Source organism: Loa loa (assembly GCF_000183805.2).
Source record: "Loa loa unplaced genomic scaffold supercont3.28, whole genome shotgun sequence".
Lineage (NCBI taxonomy): Eukaryota > Metazoa > Nematoda > Chromadorea > Rhabditida > Onchocercidae > Loa > Loa loa.
This window is the reverse complement of record NW_018108208.1, coordinates 387,315-408,329: the sequence shown is the minus strand read 5'-3', so window position 1 is coordinate 408,329 and position 21,015 is coordinate 387,315. Positions and strand designations below refer to the sequence as shown.

Below are 21,015 nucleotides of genomic sequence, written 5' to 3'. Positions count from 1 at the left end.
TCCCTTACTCTTTAACAACTTATGCTTACGCTTCACTCTTCAATAACTTCCATTATCTGTTTATTCATCCCATCGATCCCATCCATTAGTTCAATCACCGACTGAACAAATTTCCCAATGCTAGACTTCCCACCTATTCATAAGGAAATTCGAATAGAGGTGTCGCGTCTTCGGATATTGGTATGGCTCCCAATTCATGTATAAAAAATTCCGGCAGAAATTCGAAAATTTGTTTTGGAAGACGCCCTTCAGATCAGAAACTTAAGTAGTACTTTCCGTATTTTGAAGTGTTATTGTTTGATTCCTGATTGAAATCGTTGCTTTGGACAACTTTTCATGGCAATGGGCAGGTTTTACGCCTCAAATGAGAGACGGTGTCAATATTATCACTTAGCAGTTTCACAAACTTCACGTAAAACAAAGGAAATTCATTCCCTTTCGATGTTTGGCTTGCTACACATTTGAATGCCACATGTTAGTAAATGAGTTCAGGATATCATATCGCATTGCATTTTCCCTCCGTTTATCTGTTTTCTTTTTTTTTCAAATTTCGAAAAAATATGATAATTCGTATTAGTTTCAACTTACTGCTCTCCGTGCGAAGGAATGTTTACGGAACTTCAGGAGGATGGCTCTTGCTGCCGGGAAAGCTGTAACACGTGTGATGCACAGATGTGAAGCAGCTAAAGCTTCTGGCTATCTTGGTGAGCACAGCATGGAGAAAGGATAAGGGACACTCCTTAAATCAATCTTTTTTCCTTAAATAGAGCTGATATGAATTTCTAGGATCAGGTAAGGGCATAAAATTTGTCTTATTTGAATGGTAATTTCTTAAAAGCGCAGTTAAGGATGTATTTTCAGATCTCTCAGATTGTGGTGTAATGTATGTTGCCGATGCAATATATCTTGTGTTGAAAGGGTATGAAATCAATAAATGCAATCTGAGGAATAACTCTCTCACCAAATTTCCTAAGAAAATGATTAAACGATTCAGCAATATGACTAGTAAGTTCCTCGATTTACTAATTCCTCATCTCTCTTATTTCATAGCAAACAGGTATTTAAGGTATTGCTTTTCATTTCATTTTTTCTACTTTTGTTAAAAAAACATCGTCGGACGGTTTTATTCTTTAGCTTAATTGAAATAGTTTAAGAATAGGTAACCAACAAACGTTTGTTTTTCCAACTTCACTTAATTTGCTTCTATGTGCAAATAGTCGTCCAAAACTCTGTGTAGAAGGTTGTTGCGAAATTTTCTGGTGTTTTGATGATATACGCGTCACAGCCGTCTTTTGGCTAATTATTTCAAGGAAATAATTAAACAGTCTGACTGATAGCGACGAATAAAAAGTTGTAGTGTTCAATGTGGAGGGTAACGCGATCGAGGAATTCCCTGTCGAAGTTGGTGAATGGACTGAAATGGAAGGGATGAATTTATCAAATAATAAATTAACAGCATTTCCTGTTGGTATTTTCAACATGAAACAGCTTAAATACCTTGACCTTAGCGGCAACAAAATCACCGGTAACTTTCTCTACATTTTTATTTGTCATCATCATAGTTAGGCTTCACGAACGAAGATTTAGGAAGGGCTCTCTACCCATGCTTGCTGCAAACGCTACAAATGTGTGTGTATCCTTCCAGTCTGCGCAGTGGGTTTTTTAGGTGAAGCACAGCGTGCGCGGAACTGGCTCAACCCTTTACTCCTAAGGTTCATCTGTCAGGGTACACCGAGCAAGGATGGTGACAGCGAAGTCCTCACGACGTAGGTTTTGTTAGAGTATCCTTCTCTTAGGTGGATGGCTTACATGGCTAAACGAATTCCGTCTGCCGGGTTTCCAGTTAGAGTTGTTCCCTTCCTACAATGGTTTTCCGAAGATAAACGAGCCCATCCTACCCGTGAACACACTTTATCTGACCCCTCAGTTGAGACGTGTATGGCACTATCGGAGGCATATGTCACCGCCAGCATAGTTGACAACCTCATGAGGGCATGTAAGTTTTTCTCCCCTGACAAGGGGGTATCCGTGAAGAAGTATTCATGGTATAGAAATAATAACTCCATGTTTCACATCCAAATACAAAAAAACTTTTAGCAGTTTTCTGAACACCACTAAGAAAGAAATGTCATGTTACATTTTTAGAAATAGATGTTGACCGCCTGTACACGTCGTTACCAAATTTAACACAGCTAATGCTAACTGGTAATCCTGTGGCAGAAACGATGAAAGTTGAATTGGAAAACCACGAGAAGAAGCCGAAAACATTGAAACTGTTGCTTGTTTAATATGAACTAAAATTGATCTCTTACACTGTTTGCGTAGTGCTGTTATTACTCACTAGTAGTGCAACATTGATTTTTACTCTTCGAGTTTAAATTGTGATTTCTCCGATGTTCTATAGTAACTTTCAGTGATTCCAAACAGAAACATTTATGCATTTAAAAGATGTTTGTGGTAGGTAATTTTTTAGCATCTGTTTTTTCCAACTGGATCAGGTAGACCTGATTGACCGAATTCAACACGTCCCTCCTATACGCTTCGTCTTGGCATTTCATTGATCTCTGGTAGAATTTCGGAGAGCCGTCTGCTCTCGTCGAACCTAACACCTAATAGTACATTTAATGGGACTGATCATTAAGGCCAAGATTGCACTGTCCAGGCCTTAATTTAGCCCTGCACACAACCAAATGCTTTGATATGCTTATAGACCTAAATTCAGACCTACATATCGCATGAAAATGTCATTGTCCTACAATAAATTTTGGACCAGAAATTGAGCTATTAGAAAATAAAGTGTGAATAAAGGATTTTACAATATACATTTGCTATGATGGAAATGTTGTAACATCCATATTAGCTTTAGTAGCTACTGAACGGATGCTAAGGTGAGAACTTCAGTTGTTCATAAATGTGGATCTAAAAAATGATGGTATAGGAAGTAGATATTCTTCATAAATTTTGTTAATCTGACCAGACCATTAAAAATTACCATGTCGTGCCGAATCTTGTCAACCAGTTAACAGCATCTAAGTGGTTTTTGAAAGTAGTGAAGAATTTCTAATGACAACCATTTTAGAAACCATCTAATTCAGAAGAAAGCGAAATAATAATCAATTTGTCCTCAGTAATTCGAACTCAAAAACCTGAGGTCGAAATGCTGGGCAGTTTGATTGCGCATGCAAGTATCTCGATTTCTATAAATGCAATCGGTGCATGCATCAGCAGACCTGCATTAACGTATGTATTAGCATAAAGAGAACAGATAAAGCAAAGGGAAAAAAAACATGGGACAATACCGTTTGCAACTAATCAAATAACTTTACGAAAAACTCTGCAACGTGTTGATATGAGAAAACGAGCCAATCATCAAACATTTATTTGTTCCTTTCTGATGAGATAGAAGAAAAAGAGAAAAAGATTTAGGTTAAATTAAAAAAGCGATTGTTACAAATGAAATTGAAGCAAATATCGGTTTGATATCCGGTAGTAGTGTTTCGTATTTGTGAGTTATCATGAGGGTATCATTAAGTGATAAACGAATCTTGTGCTAAACCTTAGGCAAGCAATGTAAATTGTCCTAAAAAGGATAGAAAAGAGAGGAAATATTGAGAAACAGTCGTGTTAAGTAGAAATAGACGAAATATTATATACATAAACAAAATTATAAATTTGAGCAACAGTGGTATAATGAAAGTAATAAAAGATCTGATAACTTTTGACGAATGCACAGTAACTCGTAGTTTGCTGAGTGTATTAACCCGAAGTCTTGGATTCCATCTATGTTGTGAAAAGATCGGCAAATTTCTTTTGTTGAAGAAATACTTGCATATCATTTATCAGTTCGTATTCTTAGGACGATCATTTGTACTTGTCAATTAGTTACAGATTCATATTGTTAGTCAAATATTCACAAGAAGCACAGATACAGTAATTTTTGTAGACGAAAGATGCAGTGATGAGGAATTTTACGTCAGTCCGTTGATTCTTCTTTTTTTATACACTATTGTTTATGAGTTTAGAAATGTCTTCTGGAGCTGACACTTCACCTGAAAACTGCATCTATTAAATACATATGTTGAAAGACTCATCTTTTCTTTTGACAACAACTTTCTTTCGTCTGTTTTTGTTTCTATAAAGTTCAAATTACAACAATTGTATGACCTTTTCAGCCAGTGTTTAAATGCAGAAGTTATGATTTGCTCAGTGTGCATGAATTAGTTTAACATTCACAAATGAACTATTTATGTTCGTTTCGTTATGAAGAGTAGCACTCAAGGCTCAATATGCAAATTAGAGAAAACATATTTTAGCAATAAAATTTATTCAAAATGTAAAATCAACATTAAATTTGAGATAATTTCTAAAATGAGGTATGTATTTGATCAGCATCGGTTGTGCGCGGTGATTTCATCAGTTAGTCCGAAGTCATTTTCTTTATATAGTCAGTTTACAACTGCTTTCAATATGCGGTCTGCGGAACAAGATCGAGTTCCAAAGGTTATTTTGTGTTTTCTTACCCCATTTCCGTAAGCTTAATGTAATATCAATCTCTAAAAAGATTCTAATTAATAAACATGGTTGACGTTGTAGTCTTTCTTGCTTTTGCTGACTACCTTATTTTGTTGTGAAAACAATAACGGTACAACAATATTTAAGAACAAATGTCGTATTTTTCAGAAGTTTCAGCAAGTAGATAATAACTACAGTACTGTCATTGTGAATCTCTTTGGAAATGTTAATGCTCAATAGTTCTCGGCTTGCAGTTATGCAATAGATATTGCACCGATTGCACCAAATGATAGGATGATTTTAGTGATTAACTAGGAAAATGAAATGTGCCGGAATTTTCATTTTTATATGTTTTGGTTTAAAAAATTACATTTTCTCTGATGTCGTATTTATAAAATTACATACATCGGTTCTCAATGTATTGCTTTACTAAGATTTAAACCTTCAGAAAAACTTAATTTAAAAATTTAGATATTATGAAGTCTTAATATTTCTGCTCATTAGTAAAAAAACGATTGTAAATCTTCAGGTTGAGCGAGTGCCTTTATCAGTAATTTGCACCAGTGCATCGGACAAGATAACAGAACGGAGCCAAAATCGTCTTCTTCGTCCTATCTTTATTAATGGTGTTGAAGTTGGCTTCGCGTATGCCATTTTATGTTCAAATATAAATTTCCATGACAATCAATTTACATAACATGCCGTCATACAATTTCAAAACGACACAGTTTTATTTTATTCAAAATTAGCATTTTCTTCGCTAGAAAATTTGGAAAATTCCTTAGAAGCTAACAATCAATTGTGGAAATCACAGACTCTTACTATGAAGGAATTTGAATTCCAGTGGTTTGTAGACATTATTTTCGTATCTTCCACTTTAAAGAAGTAGCTTAGTCAATTCTTTTTTCCCTTCAACCATCTTCCTGACGTCTACCACTTTCTTCCGCGTAGCAATTTAAGGATAGCCAACAAGAATGATTCATTTAGCTATTCTAAAGGTGCAAATGCGGTGAAAAAATTGAGCGCACGTGGAATAACAATTACCTTGTGGTATTTTATATCACGTGGTCATCAAGCTCAAGCACTTTTGCCATTTTGTTTTAAAAGTTATCCAGATAAATCGAACCGCTGGGACGAGCTTATGGCTCTTTATCGCATGAATCTAATTGAATTTACACCAGGTCATCTTTCACTAAATTTTTTAATTTATTTACATTGGTGTACATCTTTTTTAATTACATGAAGGAAATTATAGAAAATAACTGTTTTTCTTCTGAGCTTTCAAAACTTTGTATAAGTAATGTCAATATATTCGAGTAAGAATACATAGTTTCAAATTTACTGCAAAAACTCAGATTTCTTGAATGAAGCTCAACATTCAAGATCAACATTGAATAGTTCAAAAAAGACTGAAATGAAAATCTCTCTAATATGCAAAGAGATGCGATTGTCGGAAGGAAATTGAACAAACAAATGATGAGAATTTTAGGAATTGGTAGTGACAAATACGTTGAAGTAAATCGTATCATGGCAATGCGTGCCCGCGAATACGGTGGTTGCATGGTGGCACGATCGCAAATGCACGTTATTGTTGAACAGAATCCAATGCTTGATCGCACCGTTGAACAGAAGTACTACATTTACTGTCTTCAGATATTTATCTGTTGCATCACATCCTTTACCTCTTCTGTTTTGGGTATTAAAAAGAATTTTCGGACTTGAGAAATATCAGAAAAAAGAAATTATGCCAATTTTTTTCTCACTCAAGATTATACAAATGAAAATCAAGGCAAAAAAGATTACCTCATAAAACAAACGTTCAGATAATAAATGGAAGGTCATAAAAAAGCATACGCCATTATTCACTAGATCCATCAACCTACAATATTCCAAATTTCATAGATGGATAAAAGTTTGAGAATTTCTGAGGTACATAACAAACTGCGTGTCTATGTCAAGGAAGTGTAAATCCCATAAAATATTGTTCTTTTTTCATCCATCAAAATTCATCGAATTCATCCTCAAAATTTAAATAGTTATCGCATCATTAATTCATCACTAAATTCACTAGTTTTTCAAAAAAAAAAATCACCAATTTCTAGGTTAGACTGAATAATTTCGCAGACTGAATAATTAATTGCAGATTGCTGATGCCGTCATTCAATGGAAACGATATTATCTTCCCCATTGATGGGCCCCTCGGAAGAAATGGATATACTTTTGCGGTAGTGTTAGTTTTCTTTTTTTTCGAATATTTTCATTTACTTTTTTTGAATATTCTTAACGAAGTAATGTGATTTATAGAAGAACATCTTAGTATGATATATTCAGGATACGCTCACATGTACGATCGCTGACCCAGAATGGTCACGTTGTATCTTGCAACAAATGAGTCTTCGTGACCAACGAATCTGGATGACTAATCTGGCTAACATCATTCAAAACTGTAAGCGCTTTTGTTGATTTCAGTTCTTTTTTTTTTCGAAATCCTGTAAACAGTGTTGTGGCATTTCAGCTCAATGGATAACAGCTGCTGGAAAAGTATGTCGCCACCAGTCACAACATTTCGTTTCCGTTCCACCAATACATTCGTCGCTCGAGCTTCACCCTCCTGAGACGAATCCTCCTGAAAATCGCGGATTTTCTAAACTGCGACATCGAACACGCCGAACTCGCTTTTTGATGAGTACGTTGCATTTGAGCATAATCATTTTATACCTTCTCCTTTATGAAATCTATGAAATGTATAGACCGTCAATTACTTATGAAATGATAAAGAATGGTTCGAAATCTACATGTGGACATGAAGGTCCAGTACGTGACTTTCATATGTTTAAGAATTTTATATTAGATATTTTTAGCAATGGACATTATCACCGACCCGGCTATAATAACAGTTACATGGATCATTCTTCAAATCGTCGTAAGAACTGGACGCCGAAGCACGGCTTTTTTGATGCAAATCACTACTTTGTACCTTCATATCGACGGAATTCACGCAAACATGATGAAGTACTTTGTATTATTAACAACATTTTTGGTAATTTGATGGATTTTTTTAGGAGAAGGTGGACTTTAGAATTAAGGTAGAATAAATAACATGAGAAACAATTAGAAATATCATTTGTTGCTTATTTCTAATAACTTCTAACGCAGCTTCAGTGCCGTCATCGTACCTTAATTCTGCCTTCATCGTAGAATAGATCTAAATATGGCTCATATTGCAGCTATAACATTCATAGTTCGAAAATTGTCTCCAAGTCATGCCATTTTTGGGTAGAATTATCATGAACTACACATTATCCAGACTTATTACTGTAGAACTTTTGTCTTTGAACTTTCTCGCTTCAGGTTTCATTCATAAACCATGACATATTTACTTAAGGTCAGCCAGCGTATAGGAATTACACCGGTAAAATAGTGATGCAAACGGCTATCTGAAAAATTAGGCAACATGAAATAAAAACCTGAACCATTTCTCGCAGTATTTGTTCGCTCTTAAATCATCTTCATGATATTCAATAATTCAGAGTTTCCTTCCTGCTAAAGCAAAATTGTTAAAAATACATTTCCTACCAATTTTCTGAGTTGCGCATGGGTTTTGAATATCTGAAATGCTGTCAAAATTGTTTCAGATTGCGTTACACTTTAATTAGAATTCGCTACTAACCTTTCAGGTTTCCAAATAAACAGAATTTTTTGAATAAAGAGATGAAATTAGGAAGGCAGATAGTATTTTCAGAAAAAGGTGAGTTACATTGGTCGTCCGAATTCGATTTATCGTTTGAATGTTCCATCGCACACCTCGGCTAACAATGATACCAGAAGTGGTGGACCTATCAGTCGACGGAAAACGACAGCAGCAGATAATCGTAATCGTCTTACCAATGTTTTTGGATATAGTAAAGCAAGTTTTGAATTCCAAGATTGTAAACTGCCTTAATCGAATTCGTTTAGAGAGATAATTTACTGATATCCTATCCTCTTCCTTGCGAGTGAGTCAACATCTTTAACTGAAAACTTACTGTGAAGCAAGAAACTACAACATATAGGTTAATATTCATTTCCGAATGAGTGAAGGACTAATGACTTTGCAGGTTAAGCCAATCTTCGATCGAAACCCAAATTTATTTGGAGCAAAGGACGAATTGAATAAACTTGCCCGAATAGTGGAAGAAACTGAACAAGAAGAGGATGAGGACGGTAGTAAGAATGATCTGGATGAGGAACAGGAGCAGGAGGAGGATAAGGAAAAGTATGAGAAGAAAGAAAAAGAGGAGAAAGAGTTACTAGAAAGCAATGCTTCTCCAGAACAGACCAAAGAACACTCAATGAAGGGTAAGGAAGATGCAAGCGCTACCTCTAATGATGCCGAGAGAGATCATCAGTTTATATCGTCCCGAGGAGATAACGATGTTGCATCCTCCGTCGTCAATGCTGAACTGCCGTTGGAAATTGCATTCAAGAATAAACTTATCATTTGTTTTAGTTCCAATGATGCTGAGTCTGTTGCTGTAAGAGTTGCTGGTTGTAATAATGAAAATGATCTAATTCACTTCTCGGACTCTGAACTGGAAAATGATAATCCTCTCCATGAAACCGAAATATTAATGTAAGCTTTGCTCCGCCCAATAATTCCTTTATTTTATTTGCGTAATTTCATTGTCCTTTATATTTAATTAGGAACTGTGTTAAATAAACATTTCATTTTCATTTTTCGCTTTGCGTCGTCAAAATTACCGCTTTTAAAGATTAAAATTGATTTATGGAAGGTGCAGAAAAAATTAGGTGATACGGCCATTTTCATAAAAGTTGAAAATGTCAGTGCTGGTGATGCCATTTAGCAATTACGGGGAGAAACATACTGGCTAAAGAGCAGTGATTTCTGGAAATTGAAGACTATATTTGCAAACATTGTTCATGTTTGATCTTTCATCTTTTAGGATAACAGTGTCGCAAATTACTGGTTTCAGTTAAAGAACAAATAATTTCCACAGGCTGTTTCAAATGCGACGTTTTGAAATGTCGGTTGGGATGGAATAAGTCAGTAATGACTTAAATATGAAAAATAAACCGAGACTAGTTTTCTCGCCAGTATCAAGCGGCGGTGTAAATTCAGGTACGGAAAATGCAGCGCTAAATATTTCGCTCGCTTGCAAAGGAAATACGTAACATACAACGTGATATTTGGATGAAACATAGTAAATAACGTCTTCATCGACAACACAGTTCTAGCCAGTTTAGTAAGTCGAAAAATCTAAAACCCCAGGAAATTTCCCCTTGTCTCGTTGTATAACGTATTTTTTTTTCGTATTTTTGTCACTCATGGCATTCGACATTACTGATGGTCTTTAATAAATGTTCTCTCATTTCAATAATTTTACAAAATGAATCAAGGTATGAACGAAAGTTGATGACTAACAAATTTAGTCCAATTCATATAGACGAAGTTATCACCCTATAGTTTCAGCTATTACCTTCTGCTGCTCTTACCAAATCTGTTAAAACACCGTCCGTTATTCCCTTACTATAGAAATGAGTAAGGCAGTCCAGTTGTTGTTTTTTAATACATTTAATCTGCTTTCATTTCCCTTTTTTTCCCCTCCCAGTCCTAGTCCTATGCCAACTAAAGCTAAAATCCCCCTTGTTAACTGCAATATTTGGATTGATCTGACTGCCTCAATTCTTCCATTTACCAAAATAACTAGAGCTAGGATTCAAACTTACTTTTCCTCCACAAAAATGAAACCTTTTGAATATAACAAAGAAAACCAGAATCGATGCAAAATGTCTAAAGTACGCACAGAAGTCTAACAAATGAACGATACATATTCTACACTTCAATTTTTATCCTTACGACAAAAAGTATCAAAAAATTCAAGATCGCATCTTACTGCACCATGTATTTTGAAATATAAAATTAATTAGACGAAATTCGTATCACTGTGTGATAAAACGAAGATACGAATTCCACGATACGAAGATTACAGTTGATGGACGTTCACCAATAGCTGTTTTGCGGAGTTAGCGACAGCGAATGCAGCGGCGCATGTATCATTCACACTGAACATTGGTGCATTACACTTGGCAGATAAAATAACTGTTGAATCCGACATCTTTTGTAAGCATGCTTCAACTGCAGGAGTACGCCGTTCCTCCGGGACGACTGTTAAAATACGATTTATCAGTATACCAACCTGAAATAGCCTACAAACCAAGGGCAAAAGCTAAAACAGTGAGGTGATTTTGTATATCAACTTTAGAAATTACAACTTCAAACATAACAGTAAACACAACAAAACTTAGAAGTATAGAAACTTTATCCATTTCTCAGTCTCCAATTTCTCATTTCTCATTCAACGTAATTTACTGAAATTATGAAAACAAGAAAACAAACTGAATAAGCGTGATCTGGCGCATGCGTTTGTAACTGTCCATATTGTGCATCTGTTAATAGAAGCTTAATCGCATGTGTTAACTGTTCCGTTTCTGCTATTAAACTGTCGGTGAATGCTAAAAATGCCGAAAATTAGATATCGTTTAATGCTTACAGAGTAGCCTATAAAATTTAGAACTAAATGTTATGTAAAAATAAACATCAAGTGCTTGAAACTCAGCGTTGCACGACTCATCACATAGTTAAAGCAAAACAGCAGCCAACAAAGGAGAGCTAAACATGATGATGAGATGACATATTTTTCAATTTATTTTAAGTAAGTTAATATGAGTTATTGCTCTTAGACTCAATATATCTACCACACTTTAGTATGAGGGAATCATCGTACAGTTCCAACGTCCAATGTTTTCAACACCAAAAGATAGAAATGAGTGGGATATTGCTCCAGTGCATACAATTCAAGACTCGATTAAAACCGATTCATTAAACTCGATTAAAATATTAAAACCGATAACAGCCTAAGATTTAACATTCAAAAATGAGCAATAAAGAAATAATTTACCGCCAGCACTACGATATGAACCACGTATTCTCTCCTCATCAGTTCTTCCATCAACAGAATTTAATAATTCAGTTTTCTCGCGACGAGAAATTTCAACACATGGATCAAGGCCTTCAACTCTATTACTGTAATCTGTCTGCTGCGTCGTACCTTGTCCTAATGGAAATGAATGCTGCTGTGCTATTGTTCTGTCAGTAGTGCTCACTGCAGACGTTAAGCCAGGACCATGTCGACGACTGGTATGACCAAAAATACCATGAATATCAGGATTTTGTGATGCTAAATTTAAACAAGAATATATAGGAAGTAAAATATGACAACAGCTTGAAATTATAAAAAGATGTCTATTTACTAAACAGAGTGAACAATATATAGACAGAATAGTTCATCGGACACATTTACCAGCAGCTATTTTTCCAGAAGATGCATGATAACTTGAACTGATACTCTTACTACCTAGAACAGAAGTTGAAATTGAGGTTCCGGGAGAGAGAGCTGGAGCTGGAGACGAACGCCGTCTAATCAGGGCCTAAAGTAAACTCGGTCTATACAATTTCCAAAATTACGATGAAATAATAAGATGATTCGTTTAGTATTCCAGCTGAAAAACTACACATGAGATGAATTAATGCGAAAAAATCATATTTAAGGATCTCGAACTTAATTCAGAAACATTTTGTTACAATTTAATTTGTAAGTAACCCCACCTGCGAGCAAATGGTTTGCACTTTTTTGAGCTCATCGTGTACATCTGCATTATCAGCATTTAAACGATCAACACTAGACTGTAAATGAGTCAACATCCTGAAATCAAAAACGAACACGAATAAAAACAATAACATAACAGTCTTTTAAATCCTGCAAGTTAACCACTGATCAATATTCTGTTTGTTTTTTACACGAAAATTCGTAATATTTGTACTTAAACTTTCCATTCATTTTTAACTTCTTTAAATATAGAACTCAATTATATTGACCTTAGAATCTGTGTGTTCGCCTGCTGAACAGCAGTGAGCGTGCTTTCAGCGTTAGCTACTTTTTCTTTTAGCTCCAAAAAATCATCAATCATGACAGGACCAGTCTCTTGCAATAAGTCACCACTGTCATCACTTTTTCTTTCCGACGATTTTCTTAAATTCATCATTTTTATTAAAAAGGATTTAAGTTTAAAATAAGGGTTTTTAAAGAGACTAACAGCTGGTAAATAGAAAGATGAATACCTAGTACTTTCTGAAGTACGCCACTTTCTATTCCGCAAACTATCAGCAACCTCGTCATAATCTCTACAACCTTCCTCACTAAATGATGCGACATATCTGTAACATGCAATACACTGAACAACAAAAAGATAAAAAAAATAGCTTGAGACATCACAGCAAACCTAGCAGGGAAAATTGTCTAAATAAAAATAAGTCTAATAAAGGCAAAAATAAATCCCAAGTATAAGAAATGTGAGAACACACTCAAACATTTGGAAAACATACAAAAAAACATACTCGGCAGTACCCATAGAACTGACATTCAAACGATCCACACTATCTGAAGTTTTTTTCAATAGATTGTCAGAAGAATCATCCGTATCACTTCTCGGTAGTAAGCCATAATATCTACAATCACATATTTTAGAAAACTAGTTGCCCTCATTGCTTAATTTAAGATGATAAATACGATGCAGGGAATGGAAAGGGGTGTTACACGTGCATAGACCAAAAATAGAGAAAAAAAAAGACAATACCCATTGGCTTTCCTCACCTTCGTTTGGCTTCATTGAGAACATCTATGATTAAGGTTGCAAATCTTCGCATATCACATTTTGCGAGTTTTTGGCGGAGCTGATTACGTGTAGCTGATAATTCAGGATTGGACTGCAATAAACAGGATAAGATTCACGGCTGAGCGGTTTATTGCTCAAAAGAATAGAATGAATTCAGCTTAACTGGAGTATGAGAAAGACATATGCCTATGACTACAATACCACAATTACTCGACAAATCTTCAGAAAACTGCTGAAAATAATACCGGCAAAAAAACTGCAACACAGTGGTCGTTTCCCAGAGAGAAAGGCTGAATTCCCTGAGTGGTAGCATTCCAAGCCACTACGGTTTCTCGGCGATCTACCTGTTAATTCAGATTTTTTTTGGGACTCATTTCAAAAGTAGAAACAAAAAATGCACAGATGAGAAAATATAACCTCATCGTAAACATCTTGAACAATACGTTCAAAGTAATACGAAGAAAGGGAACGAAGCCGCCGCCTTGCTGATTTCATTTGCATATTTTCGGTGTTCTGTCCTGTAAGCTCGGGAATCAAAAAATACTGTTGTCTCGAGTGATCTGGTCGTCGTCCACATAAAAACATTGTTAAACGGTTTGTAACTTCAAACTGCAGTTCTTCCAATCTTATAGCGAGTTCAGTCTGAAGAAAAAGTTTCACCAAATAAGGAATGCAAAGGTAAATATCGCATCTCTTCTATCTTCATCATAAAGCACTGTGATGGACTAACTGAAACTGATAAATTAACTGAACTCGCAGTTCGAACAAAACTTAGAAAAACAAGAAATCAGTGCATCATCAGCAACAAAAAGATCGCACGTTCGGACAAGAAAACTTGAGACAAACAGCTTCATCTACAAACAAATTCTATGAAATAAAACTTACGTGATTTTCAAGCCTTGCTACTTGAGAAGGAGTTAAGTCTATGGCATTCAGCTGAGCAGGATCAGCCCCATAAATCCAAAGTAATTCAACCTGAATATTACGCTGAAAATTAACTGGAAATATATTGATTGTAAATGAAGCAATAGTCACTTTATCTGGTGCAAAAAAAAAAGACGAACTTGTAAAGCTTGATTTTCTTTGGCCGAGATATGAAGCGGTGCATTATGTTTTTCCGGATCAATGTAATTCGGATCGGCACCCATTGCCAATAATCTGAAACATTTGATGAACCCGTTCGAAGGGCACGAAGAAGTACTTCCTACGAGAAGTACTTCCTTTGGATACAAAAACATAAATGTCATAGGAATTTCAATGTTAAAAAACTTCAGAAAGTATGCATTATTTCGTTCCTTTCCACCAATTCATCCAAAAATATTTTTCTACAAATACCTCATAGTTGTTTCCACATGAGAAGTCCTTACACAAGACCAAAGCTGCCGATTTAAATCATCTTGACTAATACAATTATCATCCTTTGCTGGACGTAGAGCGAAAGCCATTTGCGCATATTTTGCTTTGATAAAGTTTTCTTTAATGGGGAGAACGGGGTCACTAGAAAAACTGTTTTGTTAAGTAAAAAAAAAAAAAACAATGTAGAAAAACATGAATTAAACCAAGGTTGACATGAATTGCTTTTCAGACAATTTCTTAAATAGCAGAAAACATTCCCTTATACTTCAGCAAATTTCATCCTTTGACGACTAATTATTTCCAGCTTTAACCTACCTCATCTCTTTGTTAGATGTTCAAAGTTCTAATTCACTAAGACTTATGGTTTCACAACACTGTTCAGAAAAATAGCAAAATGAAACATTTTCAGGAAACTTGCTGAAAATACATGACATGACTAAGCGATAGCGAGATAAAGAAATTTCTGGATCAGGACTCACTGAGGTGTCGGTTTTCGCCGAATTTTATTGATAGATTGAGGATCGAGAAGCGAATGTTCCCAAATATTATTTGAACCATTGGAATATAAAACATACATCAACTCTAGCTGACTGCTATTCCAAGCTCCTTTTTTGATTGAACGAACATGGCTGATATGACGACCTGTACACTTACATTGAAAACAAGGAAACGTAATTGTATGCACCATTCTTACCCCTCGAAAAAACCTTTATACTCAGTTCATGCAAAATCCCTAAGTTGCTCCATATATTTAACCGATCTCATTTTCACGCAGTAACCACTAAACTGTCCTGCCAGTTTGCAATTCGGTTACTTGGACACAGCTAAACTACTTAAAGTCGATCGAACAACGACTGAGCCAGGTTCTCCATAATGCTATACTAATTGTACAGTTTCGCTCTGACCTACAACTATCAACAAATGCAACTAACAAAGCAACAAAAGATGCATGTCAGCTTACTGGAATGGTGCAGTGACACCTTCATTAATCCGGAATTTTTGTTGTAACTATAGACCGACCTGAAGAATAATCGCCAAAAATAAATTATTCGGAAAAACTACAAAAAAGTAACCAAGATTCCTGTGAACATAGCAACATTCCGAGCAAATAAGAACACCTCTGTTCAGTGAAGCCCACTGAGGATCTTCGGCAGAACAATCCGCACACTGAAATGGGCGTCCAGCTGCTGCAAATATATCATTCATGAGATTTAAACTGAATATATGATAGATGACAAAAGTACAGATCAAACCGGCGATAGGACAATTATATTCAGAATACTGTATCTATTATATAAAAGCCAGCGACAACGGACAAGCTATGTCAACTTGAAAACATCCCTATCTTATCAGCACAACATATGCTTTCAAAGCAGATAATTTTCACGAAGACACACCGCTACTTGTAATAGACTGCGACGATATATCAGCAATCATTTCCTTCCGTTCAAGTGATCCGCTTTCTTGACAGATAACCAGCTTTCATCAACTGATCGCCTTACTTCTGGCACTTCTTGCAATATTTGCTACCATACAGCCCGGACTAAACATACATTCTGACATCAGATAGGAGCTAAATGAAATGCTTATTTATTTAAGTGCTTATTTAATTTTGTACAATTTGTGAAAAATCAGCGTGAAAGACAGCTATCGGATAAGAAACGACAAAAACTTGACATGCCAAGCAAGCTAATTTTCCTATCAGTATGCAATAGTTGTGCCTTTCTGGACACTGACAGCTTTCCATGTCCAAAAGCAAAGGATGACATATGACAAGGATTAAGTGCTCTCCGTCCATAAAGAGAACAAATGAAATCCGAAAGCAAGAATGACCCGAAACTCTGCAAGAATTCTTTCCCCTACCCACAAAGGCGCGAACTTTGACCATCCAGCCAATCTGCTCCTATATGTAAATGACGACAAAACGTAGCAAATGGAGAGACATGAGCGAGAAGATGGGAGACTTGTGAGACAGTGTGGTGAGGTATGCTAGGGTGTGGGTGAGGTGTTCTCCACTCTCTACGAATCCTTTATTAATTGAGTCTGGAGAGTACGTAACATAGAGGGTGAATTCCATGCCCAGAAACATTTATAGTTGTTAATTGCTTTTGTAAACCTTACTGATCGACTGATAAGATTTGAGAGTGCATGAATATCAAACGCTGCGCTTGTAATACCCTAGTACCACAATCGCAGCGTTTGATATTCATGTAATCAGCCATCCGAATAAGAGAACATGTTCTGCTAGTTGAACTTATATATATATATATACGAATTCATTAATTCTTTTAGGTCTCGAGATTTTTCTATGAACGCCAAGCACACTTCACCGATTTCATACATTCTGCACTTTATTCACCAGCAAACAGCCTAAATGAAGTCTGAAATAAGTGATTGGAAATATCTTAATCCTGTCAAAATAAGGTCATTTTTGTTTCATTTATCCTCGGTAATTAAAACTGAGACAAGTGAAAATTCGGCGAAATAAGGTAGAACAAGATAAGGCCATGGCATAACAGTTTCAGATTCTGAATGATTTGTACTACGTAGCTTCAGAAGATGTATCCCGGTTTGTATTAGTCGAGAATATTTCAGGAGCAACACGTTATTCCAGAACACACGTTATGATATCAATGACAAATGTCTTTTTGCGTCATCCCCTTATGGAGGTTCTATAGGTATCGTCTCGACATTCGTTAAATATCTACAGTCATCTTCAAACAGGGGTTATTGAATGATTTAGTAGGCTTATTGTAGACCATTCTATCTTTCATTTAAATTCAAGTCAGGAAAGTTGGAGTAATCATTCCCTTCTAACGGTGTTTCCAAACAATAGGTAACATATTACCTTTTTCCTTCGTGTTACTTTTATTCAACTTCCTAATCTCGGCTTTGCGTTCAGAACTGATTTGTAGAGAAAATATTGATTATTCGACACAGAATTCCTTCCTCGTTTTTATCAGTGGAAGGCATGTTATAGGTGTCAGACACTAAGACCATTATTGCTGAAAAATGCGTTGTGGATGAGTACCTTCCTTTTTGCCCCTTTATGCGTACTGAGGTCGGTTTGCATTATTTTAACAGCGAACCTCATGACATAACTAAAAGCAGCTTTTTCCAGCGATTGCGGTACCAGATACTTCTTTTTGGATTGTTACGATAAAGACAAGCTCAGGAAAAATACTTTCAACCATCAGAGCTCACAATGTGCATTCCCTGTATTGGACTCGTTGTCACAGAGTAAGATGCACCATTCTTGCTTTTTGAAGAGAAGTTTAATTCTCATTGCTAGTTACTTACTTCCAGTTCTTGTCTAACGTTTTATTTATTCCATTTTAAATTTAGCTTGTAATCGTTAACATTCGTGGCCGTGTTCTCGTTTACACTCCTCTTGGCAAGCTCAAATATCAGTTCATAATCGATGAGGTTGTGTTTTGCACTTTTTTGTTTGGACTCGTGTGTTGCATATAGAATATAAAGCCGAATTACTTTTTTTAGTTCAGATATATTTAGGAGATTACCGTTACTGAAACACGTATATATCACGGAGGAATGGGTAACACTGGTTTAGCAGTCATTTCCGACAATAATAGGATCTATGCTGTCAACTCAGTTATGGAAGCAGTCCCATGGCGCATTCCAGATATTGCAAGTAATTTTTTAATAAATTAGTTGTGGTTAACATATATATTAGCAAAATCCAAATTTACAGTAAATTGCATAACTTTTCTGCTCATCGAGATGAAAGACTTCTTACTACTTTAAACATTGTTCGCAAGGATTATCATTTGATAAGGTCAGGAAATGAAATGCTCTAAAAAAGAAAGACTTCATGCATTCATCCAATATGAATGAGGGGAAAATTAATGAACTATTTTAGAAGGAACTCACCCATCTGCCTGGAATGTACTTACTTCTCTACAAGTGACCGTTTTATTTATTATTGGTAATGCGTTCTATGCAGGCGTGCAAGGGATTTCACCACACCTTTTGGTTTGCTTTTTCGTCCACGGTTCTAATAATTTATTTTGCTTGCTTCATTTTCCGAACTATATTTGATGCTCCTCAGGATCTTTCATGGAAGATCGATAATGGCGAATACGTAAATATTGTTCCAAACTGGGATAGTTCTCGAATGGCTCTACTTCATTCGAGCTTTGTTGTTCAAATTATTGATTCAGATTTTTCACTTCTTTGTACTTTATCTATTTGTACCGTGGGTGATTCGATTATAAGATCTAGTCTTACATGGTTAGTTTTAAAGTTTTCCGCATAAGATAAAATCAGGTTTCATCGGTATTGATAGATTCATTGGTAATAATTAAAATCCTTGGTCAAAATCAGTTCAGGTGTGGCAGTGAGGTAGTGGCTTTGAAACGTACTCATCAGTCCTTATATCTAATTTCCCTGTGCTCGGAGACGCATATGTAAGTTTTTTAAAATTTTGAAACTTTGCATTGAGACATTTGATTTAGTTTTCATGTTATTTTGCACATCCTTGCAATATCACTTTTTTTTTGTTTTGCGGTGGTGCCTTTATATGATGCCGGAAATAAGGATAAAAAGGGAAGGAGAATTAAGGCCAAATTATCGTTATGTGTATTCACTTTTCCTTTTACAAATCAAATTAAAAAAACGATTACAATTCATATTCAAACTGCATTAATTGTTCTTATTTAAACTAAAGATATGACTTCGAAAGTTCTGTGCAAATTGATATGGAGCTTGATGGTATTAAAGTTTTCACTACAAATGAATTTACTCTTTTATCGCAAGTACCAGGTTTTTCTTTTTTATTTGTTTGTATCTGAAATATGCCATCCAATTGAACTGCAATTTTTGGTATTTTTTTCGTATTTTTTGCATTATTACAAATTATCAAATTATGAAATCTGATTCCATGTCACATTATGAATAGCAAAGCCAATGCTACAATCTGCAGCGGGGTGTCTATACCTCTAGGATGGGAGTTCTTGAATTTTTGTTGTCGACGTTCATTGTTTGAATTTATTGTACTGTTTTTTGATTTGGTTGCGCAAAACATGGTTGAACGCAACACCTAAATTTATTTTTTGCTTTTGATTACACTATAGTTATCGTTGGTTTGTTGCTATCGTGACATTAAATCCTTACATGTGCACAAACTTTGTTATCTACATGATAATCGATAATCAGAATTATGCATGTTATGAATATCGATTACAATTTTTTTTGCTAATTTCAAGTTCTTACTGTGTATATCTATTACAGATGCAGTTGGTGATGTACTGGGTGTCGCATCACCGGAACCTGGGGCCATTTTATACGAAGCTTCTGAGAAACTCATCGAAGGAACTTACGGTGTTTACGAGTATATAAACATGATTGGTGAATCTTGTCTTATTTTCGGCTGGAACATTCACATCAGATATTTGTTATCATGATCTTATTTTTGTTCACTTACATTTTTATAGAAGATCAAATGGAGAAGGCCATACAGCAATGTCTTTTCGCTGCAGCGCATCAGTTTGATACTATTTTGCAAAAGAAAATGCTGAGGGTTCGTGTTATGCAGAACTCAAGATTATAGTTATGGACTCAAACGTTAAAACATATAGCACTGCAGCAGATAATTTCCTTAAGCTTCATGTTGTTACAAGATATGTATTAAGGCGGCATCACTTGGGAAATCATTGTTGCGGCGGCAGGACGCTTCACAGTTCGTTGACATGTGTCGTGTTATGAGGGTGCTGAACTTTTTGCGAAAGCCGTATATTGGAATGGCATTGTCATTTGCGCAGTAGGTTTTTGATATTAACATGGGGCGTTCGTGGCAGTAATATCAATTGATCTAGGATTAAAATAGTTCAATTTTGCTCATAAATTTAATGCAACATTGTGTTCTCATTAGGGAAGAACAATTGACGAATGTGGTATAGCAAGAATAAAACTGCTTTTTAGGTAGTGAAGGTGAATTTCATCACAACTTAAAAAAAGGTGGAGTTGCAAATCCATTTCTGATAATGCAGTATATTGCACTAATCGATTTAGCCTGTGAAAGTTATGGAGGACAAGCAAAGTATTACCTTCAAATAAACTCATTAATATGAGTTGTTTTTTGGCTGTTAGAACAATAATGTTAATAAAATCTCATTGTGGAATGATAATATATGTAAACAAGTGGAATACCCTATACGAGGTGGTTCAGAAAACCATGCTGACCATCTCACTAGATCGAATCCAACCTTATTGTGATATTCTTCCTTTCCATATCTACCATAGTAGTTTTGTTTCAAGAGATGCATCAGGGCATAAATGTAGTAAAGGCGTTCGTGCACAAAAATCTACATTTATTCTTGTATAGGAATCAAAGGTAAATGTTTGAGAAAATGTACCTATATATATATATATATATATATATATATATATATATAT

The 21,015-nt window shown here is 35.5% G+C and overlaps 4 protein-coding genes across 5 annotated transcripts in view; 3 read left to right on the top strand and 1 right to left on the bottom strand.

The window, feature by feature from the left end:
• Positions 1-619: 619 nt before the first annotated feature.
• Positions 620-2,431, top strand: LOAG_01780 (leucine Rich Repeat family protein). The gene is made up of 4 exons (XM_003137318.2): positions 620-704; positions 862-1,005; positions 1,358-1,525; positions 2,146-2,431. The coding sequence occupies exons 1-4, from the start codon at positions 629-631 to the stop codon at positions 2,286-2,288; spliced, it is 531 nt and encodes a 176-aa protein (XP_003137366.1). The 5' UTR covers positions 620-628; the 3' UTR covers positions 2,289-2,431.
• A 1,937-nt stretch (positions 2,432-4,368) lies between these two features.
• Positions 4,369-9,856, top strand: LOAG_01779 (hypothetical protein; the record flags this gene model as incomplete). The annotated part of the gene is made up of 11 exons (XM_020445844.1): positions 4,369-4,500; positions 5,042-5,157; positions 5,500-5,693; positions 6,002-6,143; positions 6,656-6,737; positions 6,844-6,958; positions 7,028-7,202; positions 7,374-7,524; positions 8,255-8,401; positions 8,610-9,124; positions 9,456-9,856. The coding sequence occupies 11 exons, from the start codon at positions 4,369-4,371 to the stop codon at positions 9,487-9,489; spliced, it is 1,803 nt and encodes a 600-aa protein (XP_020303743.1). The 3' UTR covers positions 9,490-9,856.
• A 629-nt stretch (positions 9,857-10,485) lies between these two features.
• Positions 10,486-16,179, bottom strand: LOAG_01778. 2 transcript variants are annotated; one of them, XM_020445842.1, is made up of 17 exons: positions 15,999-16,179; positions 15,675-15,788; positions 15,081-15,243; positions 14,581-14,742; positions 14,310-14,403; positions 14,131-14,220; positions 13,663-13,887; positions 13,491-13,589; positions 13,224-13,336; positions 12,968-13,078; positions 12,692-12,787; positions 12,449-12,601; positions 12,179-12,275; positions 11,874-12,000; positions 11,472-11,750; positions 10,910-11,025; positions 10,486-10,709 (listed from the first exon to the last, which is right to left on the bottom strand). In XM_020445842.1, exons 1-17 carry the CDS (start codon positions 16,036-16,038, stop codon positions 10,497-10,499), a joined length of 2,292 nt encoding a protein of 763 aa, XP_020303742.1. In that variant the 5' UTR covers positions 16,039-16,179; the 3' UTR covers positions 10,486-10,496. The 2 variants fall into 2 exon arrangements, with proteins under 2 accessions (XP_020303742.1, XP_020306888.1); XM_020445843.1 differs by having other exon boundaries at positions 11,928-12,000.
• Positions 16,180-16,887: 708 nt separating this feature from the next.
• LOAG_16918 (hypothetical protein) overlaps positions 16,888-21,015 on the top strand; it is an 8,707-nt gene continuing 4,579 nt past the window's right edge. The window contains exons 1-12 of the mRNA XM_020449572.1: positions 16,888-17,025; positions 17,197-17,279; positions 17,723-17,841; positions 17,947-18,027; positions 18,115-18,253; positions 18,482-18,594; positions 18,671-18,852; positions 18,951-19,028; positions 19,289-19,383; positions 19,852-19,968; positions 20,055-20,140; positions 20,253-20,380. Coding sequence (XP_020306887.1) covers positions 16,976-17,025; positions 17,197-17,279; positions 17,723-17,841; positions 17,947-18,027; positions 18,115-18,253; positions 18,482-18,594; positions 18,671-18,852; positions 18,951-19,028; positions 19,289-19,383; positions 19,852-19,968; positions 20,055-20,140; positions 20,253-20,380 — 1,271 coding nt within the window. The 5' untranslated portion in view covers positions 16,888-16,975. The remainder of the gene's footprint in view (positions 17,026-17,196; positions 17,280-17,722; positions 17,842-17,946; positions 18,028-18,114; positions 18,254-18,481; positions 18,595-18,670; positions 18,853-18,950; positions 19,029-19,288; positions 19,384-19,851; positions 19,969-20,054; positions 20,141-20,252; positions 20,381-21,015) is intronic.

What these genes read in the sequence shown, in the direction of transcription:
- LOAG_01780 (XM_003137318.2), top strand. Translation starts at nt 629, where the DNA reads ATGGCTCTTGCTGCCGGGAAAGCTGTAACACGTGTGATGCACAGATGT. An exon ending in TAAAGCTTCTGGCTATCTTG is followed by an intron (nt 705 to 861) that starts GTGAGCACAGCA and finishes ATGTATTTTCAG; the next exon opens with ATCTCTCAGATTGTGGTGTA. An exon ending in TAGCGGCAACAAAATCACCG is followed by an intron (nt 1,526 to 2,145) that starts GTAACTTTCTCT and finishes TTACATTTTTAG; the next exon opens with AAATAGATGTTGACCGCCTG.
- LOAG_01778 (XM_020445842.1), bottom strand. Translation starts at nt 16,038, where the DNA reads ATGATTGCTGATATATCGTCGCAGTCTATTACAAGTAGCG. An exon ending in GCAGTCTATTACAAGTAGCG is followed by an intron (nt 15,789 to 15,998) that starts GTGTGTCTTCGT and finishes ATATATTTGCAG; the next exon opens with CAGCTGGACGCCCATTTCAG. An exon ending in TTCAAGATGTTTACGATGAG is followed by an intron (nt 13,590 to 13,662) that starts GTTATATTTTCT and finishes CTGAATTAACAG; the next exon opens with GTAGATCGCCGAGAAACCGT.